This window comes from Leptodactylus fuscus, chromosome 4, assembly GCF_031893055.1.
Source record: "Leptodactylus fuscus isolate aLepFus1 chromosome 4, aLepFus1.hap2, whole genome shotgun sequence".
Lineage (NCBI taxonomy): Eukaryota > Metazoa > Chordata > Amphibia > Anura > Leptodactylidae > Leptodactylus > Leptodactylus fuscus.
In genome coordinates, this window is record NC_134268.1 from 133,102,355 (window position 1) to 133,126,998 (window position 24,644).

General features: G+C 39.3%; 1 protein-coding gene across 1 annotated transcript in view; it reads right to left on the minus strand.

The window, feature by feature from the left end:
- COL15A1 (collagen type XV alpha 1 chain) overlaps positions 1-24,644 on the minus strand; it is a 257,018-nt gene that overhangs the window by 29,181 nt on the left and 203,193 nt on the right. Inside the window, exons 24-32 of the mRNA XM_075271081.1 lie at positions 22,913-22,966; positions 22,408-22,467; positions 21,544-21,612; positions 21,396-21,437; positions 17,108-17,141; positions 9,377-9,457; positions 7,214-7,257; positions 4,966-5,040; positions 383-527 (exon numbers count right to left, since the gene is read on the minus strand). Of these exons, the coding sequence (XP_075127182.1) occupies positions 383-527; positions 4,966-5,040; positions 7,214-7,257; positions 9,377-9,457; positions 17,108-17,141; positions 21,396-21,437; positions 21,544-21,612; positions 22,408-22,467; positions 22,913-22,966 (604 nt within the window). The remainder of the gene's footprint in view (positions 1-382; positions 528-4,965; positions 5,041-7,213; positions 7,258-9,376; positions 9,458-17,107; positions 17,142-21,395; positions 21,438-21,543; positions 21,613-22,407; positions 22,468-22,912; positions 22,967-24,644) is intronic.

Below are 24,644 nucleotides of genomic sequence, written 5' to 3' on the forward strand. Positions count from 1 at the left end.
GTCATTGATATAATGATACTTTATCACTGATGTCGCATCTATGGAGCCAGCTAAGAGAGGTCGGTATGTCCATCTCCAACAAAAGATTACCATGTTCCTTACCCTTTAATACAATTTGTGTATTAAATTGTTACATTTAAGGATTGCTTTGTGTTGCCCTTTGAACCCATTACCTTTTTGAGGCGTTTTGTGTCTGATTGTTGAAGCGACATCTGTATATGTGAATTAGGTTTCCACTGAGCCAAATCAGTGGTGGCAGTGACTATGCATTCTAGAAATATTTCTTGATACATATGTTTGAGAAAAAACACTTTCTTCAGGAAAAAAGCAAAAATACAACTACTAACACATATCAATTTATATTATATTGTAGGTTACCAACCTGATCCAAATATTGATGGTGGTCCTGGTGGTCCTGGTGGTCCAGGAGGACCTGGCTTTCCAGGTGGACCCATTATACCATAACCTGGAGGCCCTGGTAGTCCAGGTGGACCTGGTAGACCAATAACAGTATCTCCCTTTTGACCCTATAGAAATATATAATGTAATGAAAAGCATGACAACATTTACAACACATGGATGCTTTTAAAAAAATATATATAACAAGAAAGCTGTATATAAAAAGTTAACCATGAACAAGAACTGTAGTAGACAATAACATGTAAAAATCTGCTGTGTGTCTAGCACTTCAACAAATAGATCAAAATTCCATTTCAGTTACATTAAATAAAATTCATGGGGATGGGGTAGAGTGGAAGACTGCTAGTGGTATTCTACTGTACTCCATGGATTTTAACCCCTTAATGACCGAGCCTCATGTGTCACTAGGGCAGTAACTTTGAGATGGTTTAACGTAAACTAGTGATTTTTAGTTTGTTTTTCCTGATACATTGAACTTCATGTTAATGGTAAACATTGATCAATATTTTTATATTTACTTGAAAAAGATGCCGGGTGTTTAACTATGGCAGCTGCCCAGGAGTCGGGCGGCTGCCACAGCCGCTTGGTCTCTGCTGTATCAAACAGCAGAGACCAAGTGCTAATGCGTACACTGATCGTGGGCATTAACCCTTCTGGTGAAACAGTCAAAGATGACCGAGGCAACATTCTCCCGGCGGCACATGGGTGCCGCCATTTTGCTGGTGATTGCCGGCACCTGGAGAAAGCGCCAGGGCCGACGTCATGTTTGCATGATAACCGGGAGCCTTGTAAAGGCTCCCCAGCCTGTCTGCAGTGAATTTCTTTTGCAGGCTGCTCTATGCAGCCTGCAAAAGAAATTACAATTTTTTGCAATGCATTGCATTAGTGATCAGACCCCCTGGGGTTCAAGACCCCTAGGGGTTCTAATAAATGCAAAAAAATTTTTTTAAAAAAGTAAACAAAAAATACAAAAACTACTCAAAAAGTATTAAAAATTCAAATCACCCCCCTTTCCCTAGAACACATATAAAAGTACTTAAATACTGTGAAACACATACACATTAGGTATCCCTGTGTCCGAAAACGCCCAGTCTACAAATCTATAAAAATATTTTTCCTAAGGATCTTCAGGACTGTGCTAGTTATTACCCGATCGCCCTCCTTAATACAGACCTGAAGATCTTTACTAAGCTTTTAGCTAACAGGTTGAATGTTTGGCTTCCTCTTCTTATCCATAAGGACCAGGTGGGTTTCGTTCCCTGTCGTCAGGGTTGTGACAACACCAGAAGGACCGTGGATCTAGTTGAGGTGGCTAACCATTACTCTACTCCAGCCCTCTTACTGAGTCTAGACGCCGAGAAGGCCTTTAACCGTTTAGATTGGTCATTTATGCAGGCTACATTGAAGGCCTTTGGGTTTAAGGGACCCTTTCTCACAGCAATTCAAGCTCTCTACTCCCATCCTACAGCGACGGTCAAACTTCCCCATGCCTCCTTGTCCTCCTTTTCCATACGCAATGGCACTAGGCAGGGCTGCTCCCTCTCTCCCCTTATTTTTGCCTTATGTATTGAACCTCTGGTGGTTAAGATACAGAGGGACCCTGATGTCCGGGTAATAGGGAATTCAAAGTATCCCTATTCGTGGATGATGTACTTCTCACCCTCACCTCTCATACCACCCTTCCTAATATGCTACATTTGCTAGAGACCTATAGCCGCTTCTAAGGGTATAAGGTGAATCCCTGTAAGACGGAAGCGCTCCCCCTCAACGTCCCTCGGGATCTTCTCCATGGGAATTACGATTTTCAATGGCGAACGTCCTCCATCCGATATCTAGGGATTCAGATATCCTCCTCCTATTCCACCTTGTACTCTGTGAACTACCCTAGGCTGTTCTGTGAGTTGAGAGCCCTCTTGGATAAATGGCAACCCCTGCCCATCTCTTTTCTTGGGAGAATTGCTGTGGTTAAAATGACCCTCCTCACAGTTATTATAGTACTTTGAGACGCTGCCGGTTGCAGTCCCCTGGGCTGACCTAGCAAGGTAAGCGTCATCATATCCCCCGTTCTGTTATGTTGGAAGGGAGGGAGTCTGGGGGTCTGGCCGTCCCACATCTCTTGCACTATTATTGGACAACCCGTCTGCACTGCATCCCTTTTTGGGCTGCTATTCCAGCGTATATTAGGTGGGTGGAGATCGAACAGCTCTGGTTGGCGCCTATGCACCCCAATGTGTTCTTATGGGTTGGCTCCCTCCCACACCCACTTCCCCCTAATTACTTGGCCCCATCCACTTCACGCGGTCCATTTGGTCTGCCTGCAGTGTCCGTTTTTCCCTGATGTCCCCTCTCTCCTCGATGGTGTCTATTTTATATAACCCTCTCCTCCCAGATAGCTTGTCTTCTGCCATGGTCAGGGTTTGGTCAGCAGCAGGCCTCTATCGCATAGCAGATATGGTTGACCCTGTGTCATTGGAGCTCAGGCCCTTTGCTGACCTTACGGCCAGCCTGAATCTCACGACCACTGAGTGGCTCCACTATTCCCAGATGGTTCACTTTGGTGGTGCCAGCAGAACCACCTCAGGATTAATGTTGGGAATACCAAGGAGATGGTGGTGGACTTTAGTTAACGGAGAAGTGCTCCAAACCCGGTGGAGATCCAAGGGACATGCATTGAGATAGTCAGGACCTATCAGTATCTAGGTGTGCGCCTCAATAATAAACTAGACTGGGCTGATCACCTGGAGGCACTGCACAGAAAGGCTCTGTTCAGGAGGTTGAGGGCCTTCGGAGTCCAGGGGCCACTTCTTAGGGCCTTTTTCAACTCTGTGGTTGCTTCAGCCATCTTTTTCGGTGTGGCCTGCTGGGGGAGCAGTATATCAACCAGGGACAGAAATAGACTTGACAGGCTGATCAGAAGGGCCAGCTCTGTCCTGGGGTGCCCCCTGGACCCAGTACAGGTGGTGGGTGACAAAAGGAGACAGTCAGTGGTGAGCTCCATGCGGGACAACAAATCCCACCCCATGTATGAGACCTTGATGGCACTTAGCAGCACTGTAAGTGACCGTCTGCTTCACCCCAAGTGTGAGAAGGAGTGCTATTGCCAGTCTTTCCTTCCAACCGCGATCAGGCTGTATAATCTACATCAGACCAAGCTAAGATCACTCCGTACAGAAAACTAATGATTATGATGTCTTCCTTCTTTCTTCTGTTCCTTAGCTGCTATGGACTCCTAGTATATCTTCTCTTCTCAGCTTGTGTGTGTCTACTTCCATAATATATTACTGTGTATTATCCTGTATCTGTATTACTATGCTGCTGTAACATACTAAAATTTCCCCACTGTGGGACTATTAAAGGATTATCTTATCTTATTTTGTCCGTTCCCTCCATGGGTCCTCTCGGCTGTCCCTCCCTACAGCTGTCGAGAGGATCTGTTGTGCAGGAACGTCCACCAGGGGTCTTATTTCCTCTATTTAACAGATTTTGGCTTCTTTGGCGACTGCCTCGCCTGTTGGCCATTGCTATATGTCTAGATGGGAGGAGGCGTTATGTAGGCCTATTTCCGTGGGACAGTGGCAGATTGTATGGTCTAGGGCGCAGAAGTCTTTCCAGTGTGTGACCTTTCGGGAGACCCAGTACAAACTTCTAAAGCATTGGTACCACATTCACGCTCTCCTCCATGCTTTCAACCCGGCGGTTCCTCCAGGCTGTTGGTGATGTGGCACTGCGATAGGTACCCTGTATCATATTTTTTGAACTTGCCCTCTTAGCCTGGGCTTCTGGAGAGAGGATAGATCTTTTACAGGCAGTCTATTTCTGCAAGGGGTCCCTCTTGATCCCTTAGTTTACCTCCTGAACCTCCCTCCCAGGTACCTGGGTAGTAAGACTTCTTGGCTCTTCCTGTATGTATGCACTGCAGCCAAAACTCTCATAGCTACAAACTGGAAGAATGTGACTCATCCATCTGGTCTGGAGCTTCTAGCTCGTATAAGGGATGTACGGAGCCTTGAATATCTGACCGCCACCTTTAATAATACTCTGGATGCTTTCCGCTCTATCTGGTCTCCCTGGTACATGTACTGCACCTTCCCTCGTGTTCTTTCCTTGTTTTTTTTTGTGTGGTTATCTCCCTCCCTTGTTTTTTCTTGATTATCTCTTTTTTGAGCTGTTTGATTTCTCTTTTGATTCTTTGTACATTGTGGGGATTCGCTTTGTTAAGGGGTTAAAATGTAACTAAAACCATATAAATTTGGTATCCTTGGAATCGTATCGTAACATAGAATATAGGTGACGTTTCATTTTGGCTGCATAGTACATGCCGCAAAAACAAATCCGGTAAGAAAATCGCACAAACGCATTTTTTCTACAAATCCACAATATTCTTTTGGCAGAATAAAGTCTGTCATCTTCCATTGTCTAAGACTGTTTGTAGTATTTATATGCCCAATCATCAGCTGAAAAGGCAGAAATCAGCCATTCCAGTCAACACAAATCTACTGTGTACAGTAAGCTTTTGTGTCTGAGAAGAAAAAAAAAAAATCTTACCTTTTCTCCTGGTCTGCCTGGTGGTCCAGAAGGTGCTTGCATGAAATAACCACCATTGGAAAAACCCTTTTCACCCTAGTAAATGCAAACAGTAGTTTGTGGGATATTTAGTTTATTAAAATTAATACCATCTAAACATTTTAACACAGGACAATATGAATAAAAATGTGCTATTGCTGGACCTCCATCACGTTTGCAGCATCACTATCTAAATTGTATCTTGATAGGAAGGGATTAATTGATAGGGATAATATCAGTGTACGGTCAGATTCACATTATATGACCTAGATAGCATCCCTGTCTCAGATTTACTGTGTGTGACCAAGACAGTTTCCCTACGTTTCCCTGTGTAATATTTTGATATGCACCTATTCCCTGATCTTTTGTTTGCTGTTGTGGTGTCGACAAGCTACTTATTTACATTTTTTAATTGCTATATATTAAAATCGAAGTTTTAGTATTTGTTTCTCCACACTTTTTTGTGTGAATTGTTTTCAAGTTGGGAGATCGATATCTCTATTCAGTGAATATTTTGTTTCACAGTTTGTCTTATTGAATGTTGTAGCATTTTAGTACATGTTGGTGAAACCACCCAAATTATATGAGACTGCATCTCAACAAACAAGTCTACTATTTGGAACAGAATGAATGCTCTACTAATACATTCTCATTTTTTATACGTTTGTGCATAGCATATTCTAGTTACATTTCCAGGTTATAGAACATATCCCTGCACCTAGCAGGGGTGGCAATTGGATTGCTTTACTACGTAAAAGACAGTCCTTTTAGATGCACACTTTACACATTGTTGAATCTCTAAACAGCGTCTGTTTATGTAAATAGGGTGATGCGGCATGGAGGAGAGACCTACAGGAAAGTGTGGACTTCTTCTTTCAAAGACATGATTTCTGGAGTCTACTGATTTGTGAAGATGCTACAGCTGACTGGTATTTCTTTCTTTTTACTGTGGACACGTGGGACTCTGTTACAGCCTGGGAACCTACCATCACCCACCTACCCCATGAGTTTATGGAAGCTTGGCAAGAGAGCAGCACCATGTATACCTGGATGGCTTCAGACTTCTCTGGGCAGTAGAACACAGTGGTAAGAAGAAAGGAGGAGGAGGGCTTGTGATGAAGGACATTTGGGGCATTTTTTTTGTGGTTAATGGACAATAGCGCTGATTCAAGATACCGAACTATCAGCTGTGAGCATGAGATCTCACCACCTACCAAAGGAACTACCACATGTTATCATGATAGCTGCATATGTCCCCCACCTCTGCAAAAACCCCATTTCTGTCTGTTATATCTACATGCTGTGACTCCAATCCCTCATGTCCTCCAACCATGGTCGGGCTGTATTATTAACATAACTTCTCACAGAGAACTAAATGATCCTGCAGCGTGTCTTTGTTTCTTTCTTTTTTTGTTCCTATGATTCTTAGTATTTCTCTATCTGCCATGAGCTTGTATGTGTTTTCTCTCTTGTTATATACTACTGTACCATCTATGAAACTGTATCACTGAAATTTCCCCATTGTGGGACTATTAAAGGATTATCTTATACTGTAGGAATAACAACTGGAAAAATATTTCTAGGCATCATTTTATATCATTTTTAAATATTAATATTTTGCAACATTTTGATAAAATGTTTTATATGAAACCACATATTTGCCTTCAACAAAATTTCAAAAATAAAGCACATGATATATTTCACTAATATATAATATTCCCTCATCCTCATTTACCAATGATAGCATAAAACTGCGAAAGAAGGTTCCCTTTTGGAGAGCAGTGAAAATAACACAAAGAAAAATGGAAGGAAAACAAACAGAAAATACCATAAAGGAAGAAATAATAAGGCTTCATGCACACAACAGTGAAAAATGGCAGTTTTTGTAACGCCATTACATGGCCATTTTTAGAACACATTAATTACAGTGGGGCGATCCCTATGTCCATCTTTGTGATGGTTTGTTTACGCAGACTTGCAAGTCTTGTTTTTGTCCATTTTCACTGATCCATCAATAGAATCAAATCTATAATGGGTCCGTGAAGACAGCTACTCCACAGATGCATGGCCTTTAAAAAAAAGATGTTGCATCTGTTTTCCAATGCCATTTTTTTTTTTACAATGTTCATTTATGTGTATGTAGCCTAAAGGGAAAAAAAGGTACCAAAACTAATACGATATCGGTCACGTAAATAGAAAGTACCCTACCAAAATTGTTATTTCGACATACCTTCAAAAGAAGATGGTCCAAGTATTGAGAACTCATAGCATAGCCTGAAAGAAATCAAGTTTTTTTCAATCAAGTGCTTTAATTATTTAAAACTAAAAATGTATCACTTTCTCTCTATTGGTATACACAGTGGGCAGATTTACCAATGAAAATTTGGCAAAAGTATGTCATAATTTGTGCCAAAAACTGGATACATGCCTTATACTACATACATTATGTGTTTTAGTCACGCTGGTGTAATGTTAAATGCTACAGTGTAAAAATGCGCCAGTTTTATATCTGCCACTGTGCTAAATTTGGTGTAGTAAGTGCATTCTTGTCAAAGTTTGCACTTTCTAACTTTTAGACAGTATTAGTAAACCTGCTCCAATGTGATACTTACAGGACTGTGGAAAAGTGCTACAATATAAGAATATTTTCAAAAATAAATGTATTAAAAGTTTATTTTTGTCAATTAACAAAATGTTAAATTAATGCCAAAAGAGAAATTTAAATCAAGTCAATATTTGGTATGACACTATAGCAACATAGAAGACTAACGGTAGAAAAAGACCACGTGGTACGTCTAGTCTGTCCTTATATTATTATCATTTTATCTTAGGATAAACATGTGCTTATTCTAGGTATGCTTAACCTCTTAATGACCTTGGACGTACTATTACATCCTGGGTGCCCGGGACTTCGTACACCAGGACATAATACTACGTGCAAGGACTGCCACTCGCTCACTATATGAGCGGGCAGCACTAGAAGCAGGTGTTAGTTGTTACCCTTTTCCAAAACCTCCGGATGGAGCTGAGCTTTGATGGGAGGTTTTAATGCCTTGAATGAGGCGGTCAAACATGACCGTGGCATGTAAGGGGTTCTGCCATAAATCACCAAATAATTAGAACACAACTAGCTGTGGCAGGATGGGAATATATAAGCTGTGGGAGTGTATATCAGGGGACACCCGAGATTTAGAGGTTATGAGGGAAAATATACCAGAAGTGACCCTCCTCCTCTTTAATAATAGGAACTACTGCAGAAATAGTAGGGAATTTGGTGTTTGTAATGTTGTCTGCCCAGCTTACATATTCACTCTTCACCATCTGCTGTGCATCCATGTCTGGGATACTAAGGGACACTACACCCCCTGATAAATTCTTTAAGGCTTGTACTTTTCAAAATTGGATCCTTCCTTTGGGGAATCCACTTTTCTGGTACCTTACAGGCTCTTCAAACATGACATGGCGTTCAGATACCAAACATCTGAATCTGTACTCCAAAAGCCACATAGCACTCCTTCCCTTCTGTGCCCTGCTGTGTGCCCAAACTGCAGTTTATGCCACATATATGACTCTGGTGTACCCAGGATAAAGTATGTAATGACATGTGGGTATAATCTACTGTTTGAGCACAGCCAGACACAGAAGGAAAGGAGCACTATTTGGTTTTTGAAGCACAGACTTGGATGGTTTGGTTTCTGGACGTCATGACACTTTTGCAGAGCTGAAACGCAAGTAAAGTGGAATCTCCTGATATGTGACCCCATTATGGAAACTACACCCTGAAGGAATTTATTCAGGGGTACAGTAAGCATTTTTAACTACCAAGTGTTGCTATAACTTATTATCCATAAATGAATACAAAGCTGATTGTAAGAGGTGAAAATGACAGTTTTTCCAGGAATACATCAGTGCGTAATATGTTGTGCCTGGCTTGTATCAGAGATGAATGCTCCAAAAGCTGTTGTGCCCAGTATACCCGCTTAACAGTTTTTGGAGCATGTGTCTCTGCTGACACAAGCTGGGCACAACAAATCAAGCACTGAAATGGCATATCTATGGAAAAAATCATTTTTAACTTTTCATTATCAGCTGCGCGTTCATTTCTGGAAACTAGATAAATGCAACACTCAAGGGTTAAAAATGCTCACTACACCACTTGATAAATCCCTTCAGTGGTGTAGTGTCCAAAATGTGGCGACATGTCTGCGGATTCCACTTTATTGGCAATTCAGCGGCTCTGTAAAAGTGGCATGACGTCCTAAAACCAAACTGTGTTCCAATAACCAAAACAATTAGTTTCATTAATATGGAATAACATGTGTAACCATACACATAATGGAAAAATTGTATATACAGTGTAGATATTACAAAATTATAAAAAAAATTAATATACCTGGAGGACCAGGGGGCCCAATATCTCCTTTATTCCCTTTTGACCCTGGCAAACCAATTGAACCCTTTTTTCCTTTAAAACCTGTGTAGGAATAAGGCAAAAAGCATATATTAATTGACTGTATAAGTCTGTGTGAGAACAATATTCTCTGAACGCATACATATCATTTATAAAGTATTTGTAAATCAGTAATTCAGGTGAACACAACAAACCTTACCTTATATCTTATCAGCAAAGAATGTTCTTACCTAGCTCTTTTTCTACTCCCTTGCCTGATACACTGCCCAGTTCACTTATAGATCTGTCTTCAATAAAGCTGGATTCACATAGTTCAGTTCTGTTTAGTTTTTATTGAAGTATTTATTTAAAACACCCAGGGCCGCTTTAACCATAGAACAAACACTACACTTGCATCAGGCCCTATGGCTGCAGGGGCTCCGGTTCCGGGCACCAGACTTTCTGCCCTCTAGAGCTCCCCTCACAACTGTATCAATTGATACAGTTGAAGCCCAGTGGCTCAGCTATCGGAGGGGGCAGAGGGGACAGCTGCCCCGGGCCTAAAGACCTTGTGGGGCCCACCCAAGAGCTGCTGTTAATGCATGTTAATTTTACTTTTAACTAGATCGGTGTCTGGAGACACTGAACTAGTTAAAACACATTTCCCAACTGTCTTGTAAACCTCAAGCCACTTCAGGCTTGAGCTTTACAATGCCCTGAGATCACAGACAGAATATGTCTGTTCTCGGCACAGACAGCGCAATGACGTCATAACATCATGTCACCTGTGCTGAGACAGATGTTCTATGCGTGGACACGTGTGGGTCAAGAAGAGGAGGCTCCATTCATCGGGATCGCAGGTAGGGGAGTATAACTTATAATTTTTTAATTTTCTTTAGCACAGTTGTTGGTATTTTAATAGTATAAAGGAGGAGGGGGAATTATAAGAGAGGATTCACAAGGAGGTATTAGGACAATAGGGGGGTTATTTCTATAAGGGCTATAAGGGGCCATAATGAATAAAAGGGGGGATATTTAAGGAGGCCATCATTAGGGGGCATTCTGAACATAAGGGGGTGGTCATTTATATCAAGGGTCATTAGGGGTGCAGTATTTATGTCAGGGGGAATCAGGGGCATAATATAAGGGAGCAATTCATTTAATTAAGGTGTCAGTCGAACTTTATTAAGGCCCCATTATTAGGGCCCCACGTAGCAGGTCACAGCGAAAAAGCACTGCAGGAAAAACTGTGGCGGTAATTCATCATTTTTTTTTCTCAGGCTTTTCACAGGAGGACTGCAGAGGTTTCCTCTGCGGATTTTCTGCTTCCATTATACCTATAGGTTAACAGCTAGTATTTACATAGGTATGATTGATACGCTGTGATTTTCAAAACTGCAACGTTTTTGAAAATCCTAGCGTTTCCGCTGCGTGTATTTTTCCACAGTATGTGCATGGGATTCGCTAGAATCCAATCCACTCTGGAGGAACGGTAAAACACAGTGCTTTTCTTTTCCGCCACATGTGGCCCCCGGTCTTAAGGAGTTTTCCAGCTCATTTTTATTAATGATCTATCCTCAGAATAAATAATCAATAAGAAATAAGTGACTCCCCACGGAGCAGCTATATGAAGGGGCCATGGCGGCTGTTTATATCGCATGCGATCTGTCTATAGTGACAGTGTGATGTATTTACAATCTTGTCACATAGACATGGATAAAGCTGTAGTTACATGATATGGCCACTATGAAATTAATGACACTAAGTAAACAGAGAGGGGGTTGTTACACAGTTACCACGGTTCACTCACACAGCTGTTCCTGGGGGTCCTGAGTATTAGAATTCTCCTTATTTTTTTTTTTAACCTTTTAATTAGGTAATTACGAATAAGGTACACAAATTTAAGGCGGTACACAGGGAAGTTAATAATTTAATTATGCACTTGTGTGTGTTATTCATTATGGGGACATTATCTTATATATTTTATAATTGGGGTAACAGCAGGATGGGTGGGCAGGTAAGGACAATGTGCCTTGAAAAGTGAGGAGCCAAAGATGTCTGTGCTACAAACTTTACAGAGATCAAAATAATTGGTCATGGCAGTCCAGATGGAAGAGACAGGAAATGTGAACGATTAGATGAGACGTCACCTGTAAGTCACTAAATGTTAATGCATTGTATTCACTTAAGTACTCTGCAGAGCCCTGTGTAGAGCTGACATATACCACTATATGGTCATCATATAGTGAGAATATCGGTATATCTAAGTTGGGGCCCACCTGGACATGTTTCCCCCAGGCTGAACCCCCTAGCTATACCTATGTTGAAGCCTATGACAGAACAAGGAGCTGTAAAGTCCTTGCTCTGTCATAGAATACTTACATACATTACTGTCTGTGTAAGACATCCCGTCACAGCTGATGACGTCACTGCGTCGCGCATGAGCCTAGACAGGAAAAGATGTCAGCAGCTCCAGTTACCAGGGGATCGTGGTAAGGTGAGTACAAATTTTTTTAAGAGTTTTTTTGGTTTTAAAGACAAGGGGAGCAATTACAGCTGAGGGGGACTGATTTCTGAACATGGACACATTATTTATAAGGGTGTATTATCTATAGTGGGAGAACTATGATTCATAAGGGGGCTATTATAATGGGGGAAATATTATAAATAATAGCCACCTTAAAAATAAGTTTTCCTCTTACATACAATAGTTCCCTCTTAAAAAAGCCCTCCTTAAAAATAGGTTTCCCCACATAATAGTTCTCCCTTATAAATAATAGTTCGCCTCCTTTTAAATAATAGTTCTCCTGTATAAATAAAGGAGAAATATTATTTATAAGGGGGGCTATTAGTTATAAATGTGGACTAATATTTAAAAGAGGGAACTATAAGGTAGTGCTATTATTTATAAGGGGGGACTATCACTGATAATGGGGACTATTACTTATAAGAGAGAACTATTTAGAAGGGAGAACTATTAATAATAAGGGGGGGGGTATTATTTATATGGAAGGACAATTAGTAATAAGGAGCACTATTGATAAGGAATTATTATTTATAAGGGGGCATTATTATTTATAATAAAGGAATGTTAGCCCCAGTTAAATAACAGTCCCTGGATATAAATAATGACTGCCTTATAATTATTATTGATAAGGGTGCAGTTAGCTGTGAACAGGACATATTATTTATTAGGGGGGAGGCGGCTACTATTTATAAGGGAAGGGGTATGGCCAATTATATGAGGCCAGTACTATATGGGGGCCATTTTAAGTTCGGTGTGATAGGTGTGGTTTTGATGGGGGGGGGGGGCTAAAATGGTTGCACAGGGTCCACCAATGTGTTAAAATGGTCCTGACAACACTGCATCCTAAAGGGTTTTTCTGGACTCAACAGCATTTCTTATATTAATTACCTATCCAAACTCAGTGGTGTCCAACATCCAATCAGGACTGTTTAACTGTTCTGCTACCTCCAAGTGCCAGAAACTATTGCTGCACAAGGAACCAGAAACAGCTCTGTTCTTACTCAAGTAATAACTTAAAGAGGGGCAGCAGATATGCTTCTGACAACTAGAAAAGTTGATCGCTGCAGGTGAAAACATCTTTATGCTGAGGCCCCATGTTGTGGAAATGCAGCTTTTTTATGAGGTTTTTTGAGCCAAAGCCAGGAATGGATTGAGCAGAAGGTAGAAGTATAAGAACCTCCTATATATTTCCTATTCCTTTTCTACACCTTATTGACTTTATCTCAAAAAAACGCAACAAAATCTGCAACAAAAAAATTGCGTTTTCGCAAGGTGGGGCTGCAACCTTAAGAACTGAATCCAGTTTTAATTCCTGCTCAGGTTACGCTAGGTTCACACCTGTGTTCAGGTTTCCGTTCTTTGGGTCCGCTTGGAAAACCAATCTGCTTAAAAAGCAGTTATCTGCAGAAACCTGCAGACCCCATAGACTATTATAGACTTTTCTATCCACATTTTTCAAGCGGAATGGGAGATGGAATCTCTGAATGGTGAGCAATCGCAGATGTGAACTCAGCCTTACATAGAAGTCTACATGAAAAGGATGAGAGGAGAAAGAGTGAGAACAGAAATAGATGGGTGGTTGGTACAGATAACTACAGTAAGTGTTTCGCATATTTGAAAGCAGCGTTTAGCAGTATTGAACTGTTTTTATGTTTTGAATATAGCTCTGATGAAATCAATATTTTACTGTAATCTGCTCTAGGACATATGTGTCTATACCTTTCTGTTTCCCATACACTTGCTCCTCTCCCTCCCCTCTACCTAGACTTCTATGAACTGCAATAAAAGTAAAAAAAAAATCATAAGACAGTCTCTAATTAAATCTGAGCTCAAAATAAAGTTATTTTGAATATTTCATATTGCACTGAGAGTGCTCAAAAGCTGGAATAAAGAATAAAGTGCTTTGAGATTGTATGACATCCACTCTGCTTTCCTGGCTCTTCATTAATATTGTACGGGTAACAATCGAACCTCTGATTCAACCTATTAGATAGACTATAAACCCTTGCGGGCAGGGTCCTTTATCCACTGTACCATTTGGTCACCAAGTTAGTTTATGGTACAAAAAAGTAAGTATAAAAAAATACTTTGTTCATTTTGTATGCTCTTACAATTAATGGTGTTATAAAAAATAAATAATAAATAGAACAATGTCTAGATAGACACAATGATAGATGCATAACTAGATACATGCTTAGATCTGTGGACAGATGCATAGATGTATCAGACAGATGCATTAATATATAGATACAATGCCTTGCGAAAGTATTCGGCCCCTTGAACTTTTCAACCTTTTGCCACATTTAAGGCTTCAAACATAAAGATATCAAATTTAATTTTTTTTTTTGGGGGGGGAAGAATCAACAACAAGTGGGACACAATTGTGAAGTGGAACGAAATTTATTGGATATTTTAAACTTTTTTAACAAAGAAAAAACTGAATAGTGGGGTGTGCAATATTATTTGGCCCCTTTACTTTCAGTGCAGCAAACTCACTCCATTCAGTTCAGTGAGGATCTCCGAATGATCCAATGTTGTCCTAAATGACTGATGATGATAAATTCAATCCACCTGTGTATAATAAAGTCTCCGTATAAATGCACCTGCTCTGTGATAGTCTCAGGGTTCTGTTTAAAGCGCAGAGAGCATCATGAAGACCAAGGAACACACCAGGCAGGTCCGAGATACTGTGGTGGAGAAGTTTAAAGCCGGATTTGGATACAAAAGATTTCTCATGCTTTAAACATCCCAAGGAGCACTTCACGATTGTGTTCCACTTGTTGTTGATTCTTACCCCCAAAAAATTAAAATTTGATTTCTTTATGTTTGAAGCCTGAAATGTCGCAAAAGGTTGACAAGTTCAAGGGAAGCGAATACTTTCGCAAGGCACTCTATATGCATTGATAGATGCACAGAGGGATACATAGGTGTGTAGATGCATAGACAGATGGATACATAGATAGATGCATAGATGATGGAGATGTATTGATTCATAGATAGATGTATATACCATGTTCCAAATTATTATGCATGCAAATTATATTTTTCTCTGATTCGCAAATCATTATGCAAATGAAACTCAGTAAAATGTTAAAATCTTCAACAGTTAAGAGTATAAATCAAGTTTTACTGAACAAACCTCCCAACGATAATTTTTTTTCCACAAATTAAAAAATCTAAATCTACTGTTTCAAATTATTATGCACAACAGAGTTTAGCATAAGCATTTTATAGGTCCTAACGAACTGAAACTAATTTTTTGAATTTGCAGCATTAAGGGGCCATTCTTACAATAATCAAAAACTATTTCAATGAAAACCAACTTAACAGGCCAAGTTACATGCTAACATAGGATACTTTCTTTGATATCCCTTTCACAATTCTTGTATCCATTGAACTTATAGTTCAATGGCTGCAAGATATGATAGTTTCTGCTTGAACTTCTTTGAAGGAAGTCAAAATAGCCTCCTAGAGCTGCTGTTTTGAAGTGAACTGGCTCCCACCCTCTTTTGCTTGAATATACGCTAAAGTTCTCAATAGGGTTGAGGTCATGAGAGGATGGTGGCCACACCAAATGGTTTTCTCCTTTTATGCTCATAGCACCTAATAACTGAAAGGGCATGGTTCTTTTTGTACCACGGAAGAAGGTGGTCAATCATTTTTACACCTTCAGGAACTCTAAAGGAGCCTACTAGCTCTCATTCATTATGTTTTCACTAAGAAAGAACAGGTGAATGATATGGTGGTACTATGAGTCCTGTGTCATGTCAACAGTAAAGTATCCTGAGGCTATTCATGTGTGGCCTCACAATTTTGCCTAAGAACACTGCCATGAATAAATGTTACCTAAACATCCTCCATGATCATATGTGCAATTTGAAGATCCTGGGCCCCAATGCAAAATATGTAATGGGAGCCCTACCTACATTGTGTGATGTAGAATAGTGACATATTTTATGTGGCCCCTTCAAGGTCCAGGACCCACTAGCAACTACTACTGATGAACTCTCTATAATTACACCCTTGTTCATGATCAACTTTTCCTAATGATCCAGGAGCAATTTGATGACTCAATGTTTTTTCTAGCATGATGGAGGACCACGCACTAGGCCAAAAGTAATAACTAGGCAGCTCAGTGAACAAAACATTGAAATGTTGGGTCCATGACAAGGGAAATTCCCAGATCTCAATCCCATTGAGAACTTGTGGTCAATTTGCAAAAAGTGGATGGACAAATAAAAACATAGAAATAAACTCCAAGCACTGATTAGGTAAGAATGGGTTTCCATCAGTTAGCACTTAGCCTAGAAGTTGATATCCAGTTTGACAAGGTGAACTGTCAATATAAATAAATAAAAAAAATAAGTTTAAAAACTTATGGAATGTATATAATTGGACATCAGTATACCATAGAAACATCTGACTAAAATATCTACAAACAATGAGGCAGCAAGCTTTGTGAAAACCAAAATTTGTATTAGACTCAAAACTTTAGACCAAGATTGTAGATCGATACATGCATAGATATCTATACAGACAGATAAATATATAGATAGGTGCATATATTGATACATAGATAGTTATATAGATAGATAAGTAGATAGATAAATAGATGCAAAGACAGGGTTCAGAGGTAGCAATTACTACCAGGCCTTGAAACCTCAGCGAGTTACAGCATACACCTAGCACTGGAGCCCAGTAGCTTCAAGTTACACCTCTGTGCAAAGTTGTATAGATATATGCAGAAAAAGATAGCTATCTAGCTAGCTAGCTAGCTAGATAGAGACACACATAGATAGATACATAGACACACATTAGATAGATGCAAGGATGGATAATTAGATTAAGAGACTAATTCATAAATAGATACATAGTTAGAGGCATAGATTATATACAATGATATTCATCTATGCATCTCTCTCTCTCTATGCATCTGTATACCTATATACTGTATAAAATGAGATATTTATTATGAATCAGTCTCTCCATATAGCTAGCTTTTCATCTACGTATGTATCTATCTGGATAGTGTATGACCAGTTTAACACTATCCACTATACATACAGATATGGTTCTTTAGGCACCTCCCCTTCATGATCTGTAGAGGAAGGGGCTATACCCCATCACTTGCTGGAAAAGATAATATTCTTTGACTCTTTTTCTTCTAAAAACTTGAATATTAATAAATTAATAATTACTTGACATACCACACATTTGAGAAACCTGTCCAGATGTATCTACCTGCATAAAAACAATAATCAATTTACATTGTTTGTAGTATTTATAACAGTCACACTTTGTTATATGTGGTCTTTTTTGATCACTATGTAGTTAAACAATCAATCCTTCAATGTTGTTTAATGTGAAGGATTGCTTTTGAAATAACAAAAAATTGCTATACTGTATTACAAATCATTGTTCACAATCTAGGACTTGAAGGATACAGTGCTACCCACTAAGTCACCGTGCTTCCCTGCTCTACTTAGTACTTCCATGGAAGGAATTTACATATTATGTAAATTTTGGTGTAAAATGTGTGATAAAATTTTAAATTTTTGTCACATAGCTGTTTTTCAAATTTTTTGTGATCTGCAACCAACTTTGGGCATGTCAGAGTGGGGCTTTGTGGGAGAGGGCATGCTTTCCTACAACCCAGCAAAATTACTCTAATTGACTCCTGAAACTGTTATAAATTTCAGTGGCATGCAAAAGTTTCGACTCCCCTGGTCAAAATTACTGTTATTGTGAACAGTTACGTAAGTGAAAGATAAAATAATCTTCAAAAGGCATAACATTAAAAATGTCACATTCCCAATGTATTTTGGGGCAAAAAATTATTTTCATATTTTACATTTTCAAAAAAACCAAAAAATGAAAATAGCCCCATGCAAAAGTTTGGGAACCCTGCACCCTTTGGGAAGAATCACAACTTGTAAACGCTTATTTTTAGCCAGCCAAGAGTTTTTCAATTCTTGTTTGAGGGATATTCATCCATTCTTTATTGGAAAAGTCCTCCAGTTCTGTGAGATTCCCTGGTCGTCTTGCATGCGCCGCTATTTTGAGTTCTAGCCACAGATTTACAATGATGTTTAGATCAAGGGACCGTGAGGACCATGGTAAAACCTTTAGCTTGCTCCTTTTTAGGTAGTCTATGGTGGATTTTGATGTGCGTTTAGGGTCATTATGCATTTGTATTAGCCATTAGAGATGAGCAAACGGCGTTCGATCGAATTGATATTCAATCGAATATCAGGCCATTCGAGGTATTCGATTACAATCGAATACCACGAGGCAAACACACTAATAATTCGTATCCCCTCCCACCTTCCCTGGCACTTTTTTGCATCAATAACTGCGCAGGGGAGGTGAGACAGGAACTACGACAACGGAGGCATAAAAATAAAAAAAAATCGGAAAAAGTAATTGGCTGGCTAAATCAGGTGACCTCCAATTTATATGAATAGTGGATTTAATATCCGGGTCATATGAGACTGTGAACTATGTGACTGTGAGACAGGGATAGATGTACTGGCAGGGTTAGCTAGGGATTACCTTTATTTAGGTGGGAATGTTACTGAAACAGCTCTTTGGGGCTCTATCTCGTCGGGATTCCTGTTGGCTTGCGATATGCGAGAGCTGACTTTTTCCCATAGGAATGCATTGACCAGCGTTGATTGGCCGAATGTCATACAGCATTCGGCCAATCAATGCTGGTTCTGTCGGAGGAGGCGGAGTCTAAGATCGGTCCACAGCAGTCTCCATTCTGGTCCGATCTCAGATGTAGCAGTGTTGAGCGCACAGCTCTGCTACACTGGAGATGTAGCAGAGCTGGCTGTGCGCTGAGCTCTGCTACACCTGAGATGTAGCAGAGCTGAGTGTGCGCTGAGCTCTACTACATCCAGAGAGCTCTGCTACACCTGAGATGTAACAGAGCTGAGTGTGCGCTGAGCTCTGCTACATCCATATATATGTATATATATATATATATATATATATATATATATATATATATATATACAGTCCTATGAAAAAGTTTGGGCACCCCTATTAATCTTAATCATTTTTAGTTCTAAATATTTTGGTGTTTATAACAGCCATTTCAGTTTGATATATCTAATAACTGATGGACACAGTAATATTTCAGGATTGAAATGAGGTTTATTGTACTAACAGAAAATGTGCAATATGCATTAAACCAAAATTTGACCGGTGCAAAAGTATGGGCACCTCAACAGAAAAGTGACATTAATATTTAGTAGATCCTCCTTTTGCAAAGATAACAGCCTCTAGTCGCTTCCTGTAGCTTTTAATCAGTTCCTGGATCCTGGATAAAGGTATTTTGGACAAACAATTCAAGTTCAGTTAAGTTAGATGGTCGCCGAGCATGGACAGCCCGCTTCCAATCATCCCACAGATGTTCAATGATATTCAGGTCTGGGGACTGGGATGGCCATTCCAGAACATTGTAATTGTTCCTCTGCATGAATGCCTTTGTTGATTTGGAGCGGTGTTTTGGATCATTGTCTTGCTGAAATATCCATCCCCGGCGTAACTTCAACTTCGTCACTGATTCTTGAACATTATTCTCAAGAATCTGCTGATACTGAGTGGAATCCATGCGACTCTCAACTTTAACAAGATTCCCGGTGCCGGCATTGGCCACACAGCCCCAAAGCATGATGGAACCTCCACCAAATTTTACAGTGGGTAGCATGTGTTTTTCTTGGAATGCTGTTTCTTTTTGGACGCCATGCATAACGCCTTTTTTTATAACCAAACAACTCAATTTTTGTTTCCAAAATGAAGCTGCCTTGTCCAAATGTGCTTTTTCATACCTCAGGCAACTCTATTTGTGGCGTACGTGCAGAAACGGCTTCTTTCTCATCACTCTCCCATACAGCTTCTCCTTGTGCAAAGTGTGCTGTATTGTTGACCGATGCACAGTGACACCATCTGCAGCAAGATGATGCTGCAGCTCTTTGGAGGTGGTCTGTGGATTGTCCTTGACTGTTCTCACCATTCTTCTTCTCTGCCTTTCTGATATTTTTCTTGGCCTGCCACTTCTGGGCTTAACAAGAACTGTCCCTGTGGTCTTCCATTTCCTTACTATGTTCCTCACAGTGGAAACTGACAGGTTAAATCTCTGAGACAACTTTTTGTATCCTTCCCCTGAACAACTATGTTGAACAATCTTTGTTTTCAGATCATTTGAGAGTTGTTTTGAGTAGCCCATGATGCCACTCTTCAGAGGAGATTCAAATAGGAGATCAACTTGCAATTGGCCACCTTAAATACCTTTTCTTATGATTGGATACATCTGGCTATGAAGTTCAAAGCTCACTGAGGTTACAAAACCAATTTTGTGCTTCAGTAAGTCAGTAAAAAGTAGTTAGGGAAATTCAAATCAATAAAATGATAAGGGTGCCCATACTTTTGCACCGGTCAAATTTTGGTTTAATGCATATTGCACATTTTCTGTTAGTACAATAAACCTCATTTCAATCCTGAAATATTACTGTGTCCATCAGTTATTAGATATATCAAACTGAAATGGCTGTTGCAAACACCAAAATATTTAGAACAAAAAATGATTAAGATTAATAGGGGTGCCCAAACTTTTTCATAGGACTGTATATATATATACAGTGAGAAGGTGACAGTGTGGGAGTATCGGTATATCTTCCCTTGATTCCTGACATGTGTGTGGTCCAAGGCAGATCTTGAATAAGCTGCAGCCCAGGTGTGGCTCATAGGCTTGTTACTGGGCCATAAAAGGCTGCAGAGCCTGCACTTCAGGGCAGATCCTGAGAGGAGAGGAAGTGGCTGAGTCTTCCTGACACTGAGAGCTTTGTGTATGGTACTGTGTTGTTTTGGTTGATTCATGTAGTAATCCACACGTACAGTTAGTATTTTCTATTTAGTTAGTGCTCAGATGAGCAGGTTTTTGTTTTGCCTTTTTGTCTGAAGTTTATTCTGCTAGGTTTTTTTTTTTTTTAAATAAACCAGTTTTGCTGCAAGATTTGAAGTCCCTGTCTCTGACTGGTTGGGTTTGCTCTACTGCTTCTACGGAGCTACCTTGCAGTTTTGAGGCATTTTTCAGAGCCAAATCCGGAAGTAAAGCTAGAAGTCCATTCTTCAGATTTCCAATTTACTTTGAATCCACTCCTAACTTTATTTAAAAAAAAAAAAAAAAAAGTACCAAAACTACACCTTGAAGTGCATCAAAAACTGCCTGTATGATTCTAGCCTTAGGCTAAGGCAGTACATAGCAAACCACACTTATATAATGCTCTGAACAAAAATGTTAAGTTTTTCATTGTGCTTCTGCTACGTTTTACTCTGCAACTTTGTGCGTAGCCAAAAACGCTGCATTTTTACAGTGTGGGCTCTTAGCCTTATAATACTTCTATGACTGCATAATTTTGCCTTACAATGTGATTGCTCATAAATACACATAAGCTTTTTAAATAGCTTTGTAAATATTGTGTGACTTACAGGTACTTTGCAGTGTGGTCTTGGTGGGACTGGAAAAATATTCTAAGTTAAAATCAAACAGACATAGAGTTAGGTTAAACAAACATCAATGACCCTTTGAAATAATAACTTGAATATTTATTATCACTGTTATCAAGCATATACTTACTTCTTTAATTTTCAAAATAGAACCTGGTGGGCCTGGAGGGCCAGGTGGCCCGGGAAGTCCTCGAGGACCCTGTCAATTATTAAACATGATCAGGATAATCTATAACAATTAGTTATATTATTCTTTAAAGAGAATTTGACATAGAAAAATTACTTATGGTTTAAATCACATTTTTGAGTGTTTGTTGGTTTTTATTTTTACCTGTCACTATCCATATTTAAGAAAAATCCTAATCTCTAGCATTTTTAACACTGACCTTTAAGCCTTATAGCATACCTCCCAACTTTCAAAGAATAGAAAGAGGGATGATATGTGCGGCGCAGTATGCAATCCGAAGCAAATTTAAATCCACCCACTTCTATGTTGACTCCGCCCATTCTTGTCCATTTTTCCATGTGCCCCCACACAGTATAATGCTCCTATAGTCACCTGTACATTATATGCTCCCACATTATAATGTTCCTCTCCAACTGCCACACAGTATTAAGTCCCTCTCCTGGTGTCCCAATTTAAACTGGGGGAAACTAGAGGGGACATGAAACTGGAGCAGCTGGAGGGTGACATTAAACATTGGGGGTAGTTGGTAGTTTATCCGCCATCATTCTGTTATAGTATGGCACATATCCTTAAGTGGGTTAAAAAAATTTCTAATATAAATTTGGCACGGTCATAAAGAGAGTGTTGTGTGCAATCATTAGAATGTGCAAAGTGCTGGGGATTGTGCTTTACTCATCACTAAATGGTAATCATAGAATGCTCTCTGCTCCATTCTTTCTAGTAGTAGAAAAATGGCACAATCATTTTGGAGTCACTTGGGATAATGGTTCATTGGCTAGGTATCAGTTGTACCTTACTTATACTTACAGTCATTAGAACACCTGGTTCACCTTTTTGACCTCGTACTCCATTTAGCCCTGGCCGACACTATGGTTAAAATAATAATGTGAGCAAAGAAAAATACAGCATGGATTTTTAAAATCAGCAAGTTGGTATAAAAAGTATATAAGGTTTGCATAAAAGAAATATTGACTTAAATAGCCTGAATTATAAGTCAATGGTGCCCAAATAATTTTATTAAAATTTAACACAATACAATATTGGCCATAAATGGTATACCAGTACAGCCCCACATAGAGCTCACAATGTACATTTTTTCCCCTATCAGTATGTCTTTGGAATATGGGATGGAAATCCATGCAAACACGGGGAGAACATACAAACTCCTGGCAGATCAATTTTTGCCCTTGGTGGGATTTGAACACCAGTGCTGCAAGGCTGCAGTGATATCCACTGAGCCACCGTGTGGCCCCCATGAATAAGAAAAGTTTATACCAGTGTAATGATTACACATTGACTAGATTTTACTTACAGGTCTTCCTGGAAATCCAAATTCTCCTTTTATTCCTGGTTGTCCTGCTGGGCCCTAAAATAAATTAAGTACCTCGATTTACTGAGTAATATTTCAAAATAATTTATGTTATAGTATTGCTTTAAAAAGTTTTAAGGTTCACATGTACACATTTATGCATTTTATAATCTAGTTGTCAATAGGTTATTTGCTATTAAGAAGAAGGAAAAATGTTCTTCAGAAACAGTGTCATTCTTGTATATAGGTTGCATCATTGAGTAATACTGTTTCTAGAAAATAAATCTTTTTGTGAAATTTTCAAAAACCCTGCAACCTTAATCCTAGTTTTTATGAAAGAGTTAGCTCTATCAGCAATTCTAACATTTTATTTATTCAGATTATAGCTTTGATTAATTGAATATTAAGATGGCATTTTAACTCCTTAACAAAAATCGAAAACTGTGTCAAAATTTTTTTCTAAAAGTCGCCATATTCTGACACCCAGAACTTTTTTATATTTACGTGTACGTGGATGCATAGGGTGTCTTTTTTTGCGCCGTCAGACGTACTTCTTATTAATACCATTTTGAGGAATGTCTATTGCTTTGATCACTTTTCATTCAAATTTTTATCAGAGGCAAAACAGTGAAAAAAATAGCAGTTTGGCACTTTTATCTTTTTTTCCCGCTACGGCGTTTACCGTATGGGAAAAATATTTTTATAGATTTATAGACTGGGTGTTTTCGAACACAGGGATAACTAATGCGTATGTGTTTCACAGTAAAGAAGACCTTAAATCAGTTGGGGCACATGTGGCTTTATATACCGCTAGAAAGCTGACAGTGCGCTGAATTCACAATCTGTAACCCAGGTGAAGAGCTATCGGTGCCGGTACCGTAGCTCTTCGTCGTCAGAAGGGCATTCCTGACAGTCAGTCAGGACCGCCCTTCTTCACAACAGCGCCTATTGCGCTGTACTGTGAGCCCGCCGCTATAGGCGCTGTTGTGAAAAAGGGCGTTCCTGACATATATAAAATGGGAGCAACTTGTAGGGAGTATCTATTAATAAGGCTGGGGGAACTATTATTAATAAGGGGGCTAATAGTTCCCCTAGCTTTATTAATAATAGATCCTCCTTATAAATAGCTTCTTTATTAATAGTAGTTCATATATACTGTATATATATATATATATATATATATAGGGCCCCTATACTTCCTCTCTCTCTGTATATATCTTTATATGTAAATTCCCTCCCCCTCCTGGATTTATTATGAATAGTTCATTTTTATACATACCCCCCTAGACTTATTAATAGTAGACTCTACATACACATAGTCTCTCTATCTATCTATCTATCTATCTATCTATCTATCTATCTATCTATCTATCTATCTATCTATCTATATCTCTATATATAAAAATAAGTTTTCTCAATGATAAAATCCATTTAATAATAACTCCTCTTTATAAATAACCCCCCTCCCCTTATAAATTGCCCGGAAAGTATTAAAACTAATTCCTGTTAGTAAATATGTGCCCACTTTATTAGTAATAAACCTCTTTAATTTATCAGGAAAATAATAAAACTTTTACTTGCCTTACCAGGCTCCCCGCTGTGTCCTGAGGCTGAAGTCTCTCTCCCTACTAGTGTCCTCCAGAGCAGGACCTGTGATTACATCACTACAAGGTCCTTCTTCATCTTCTATGTAGTGATCTATTTAAGAGCAGGGACTAAAGCTCCCTGCTCTATA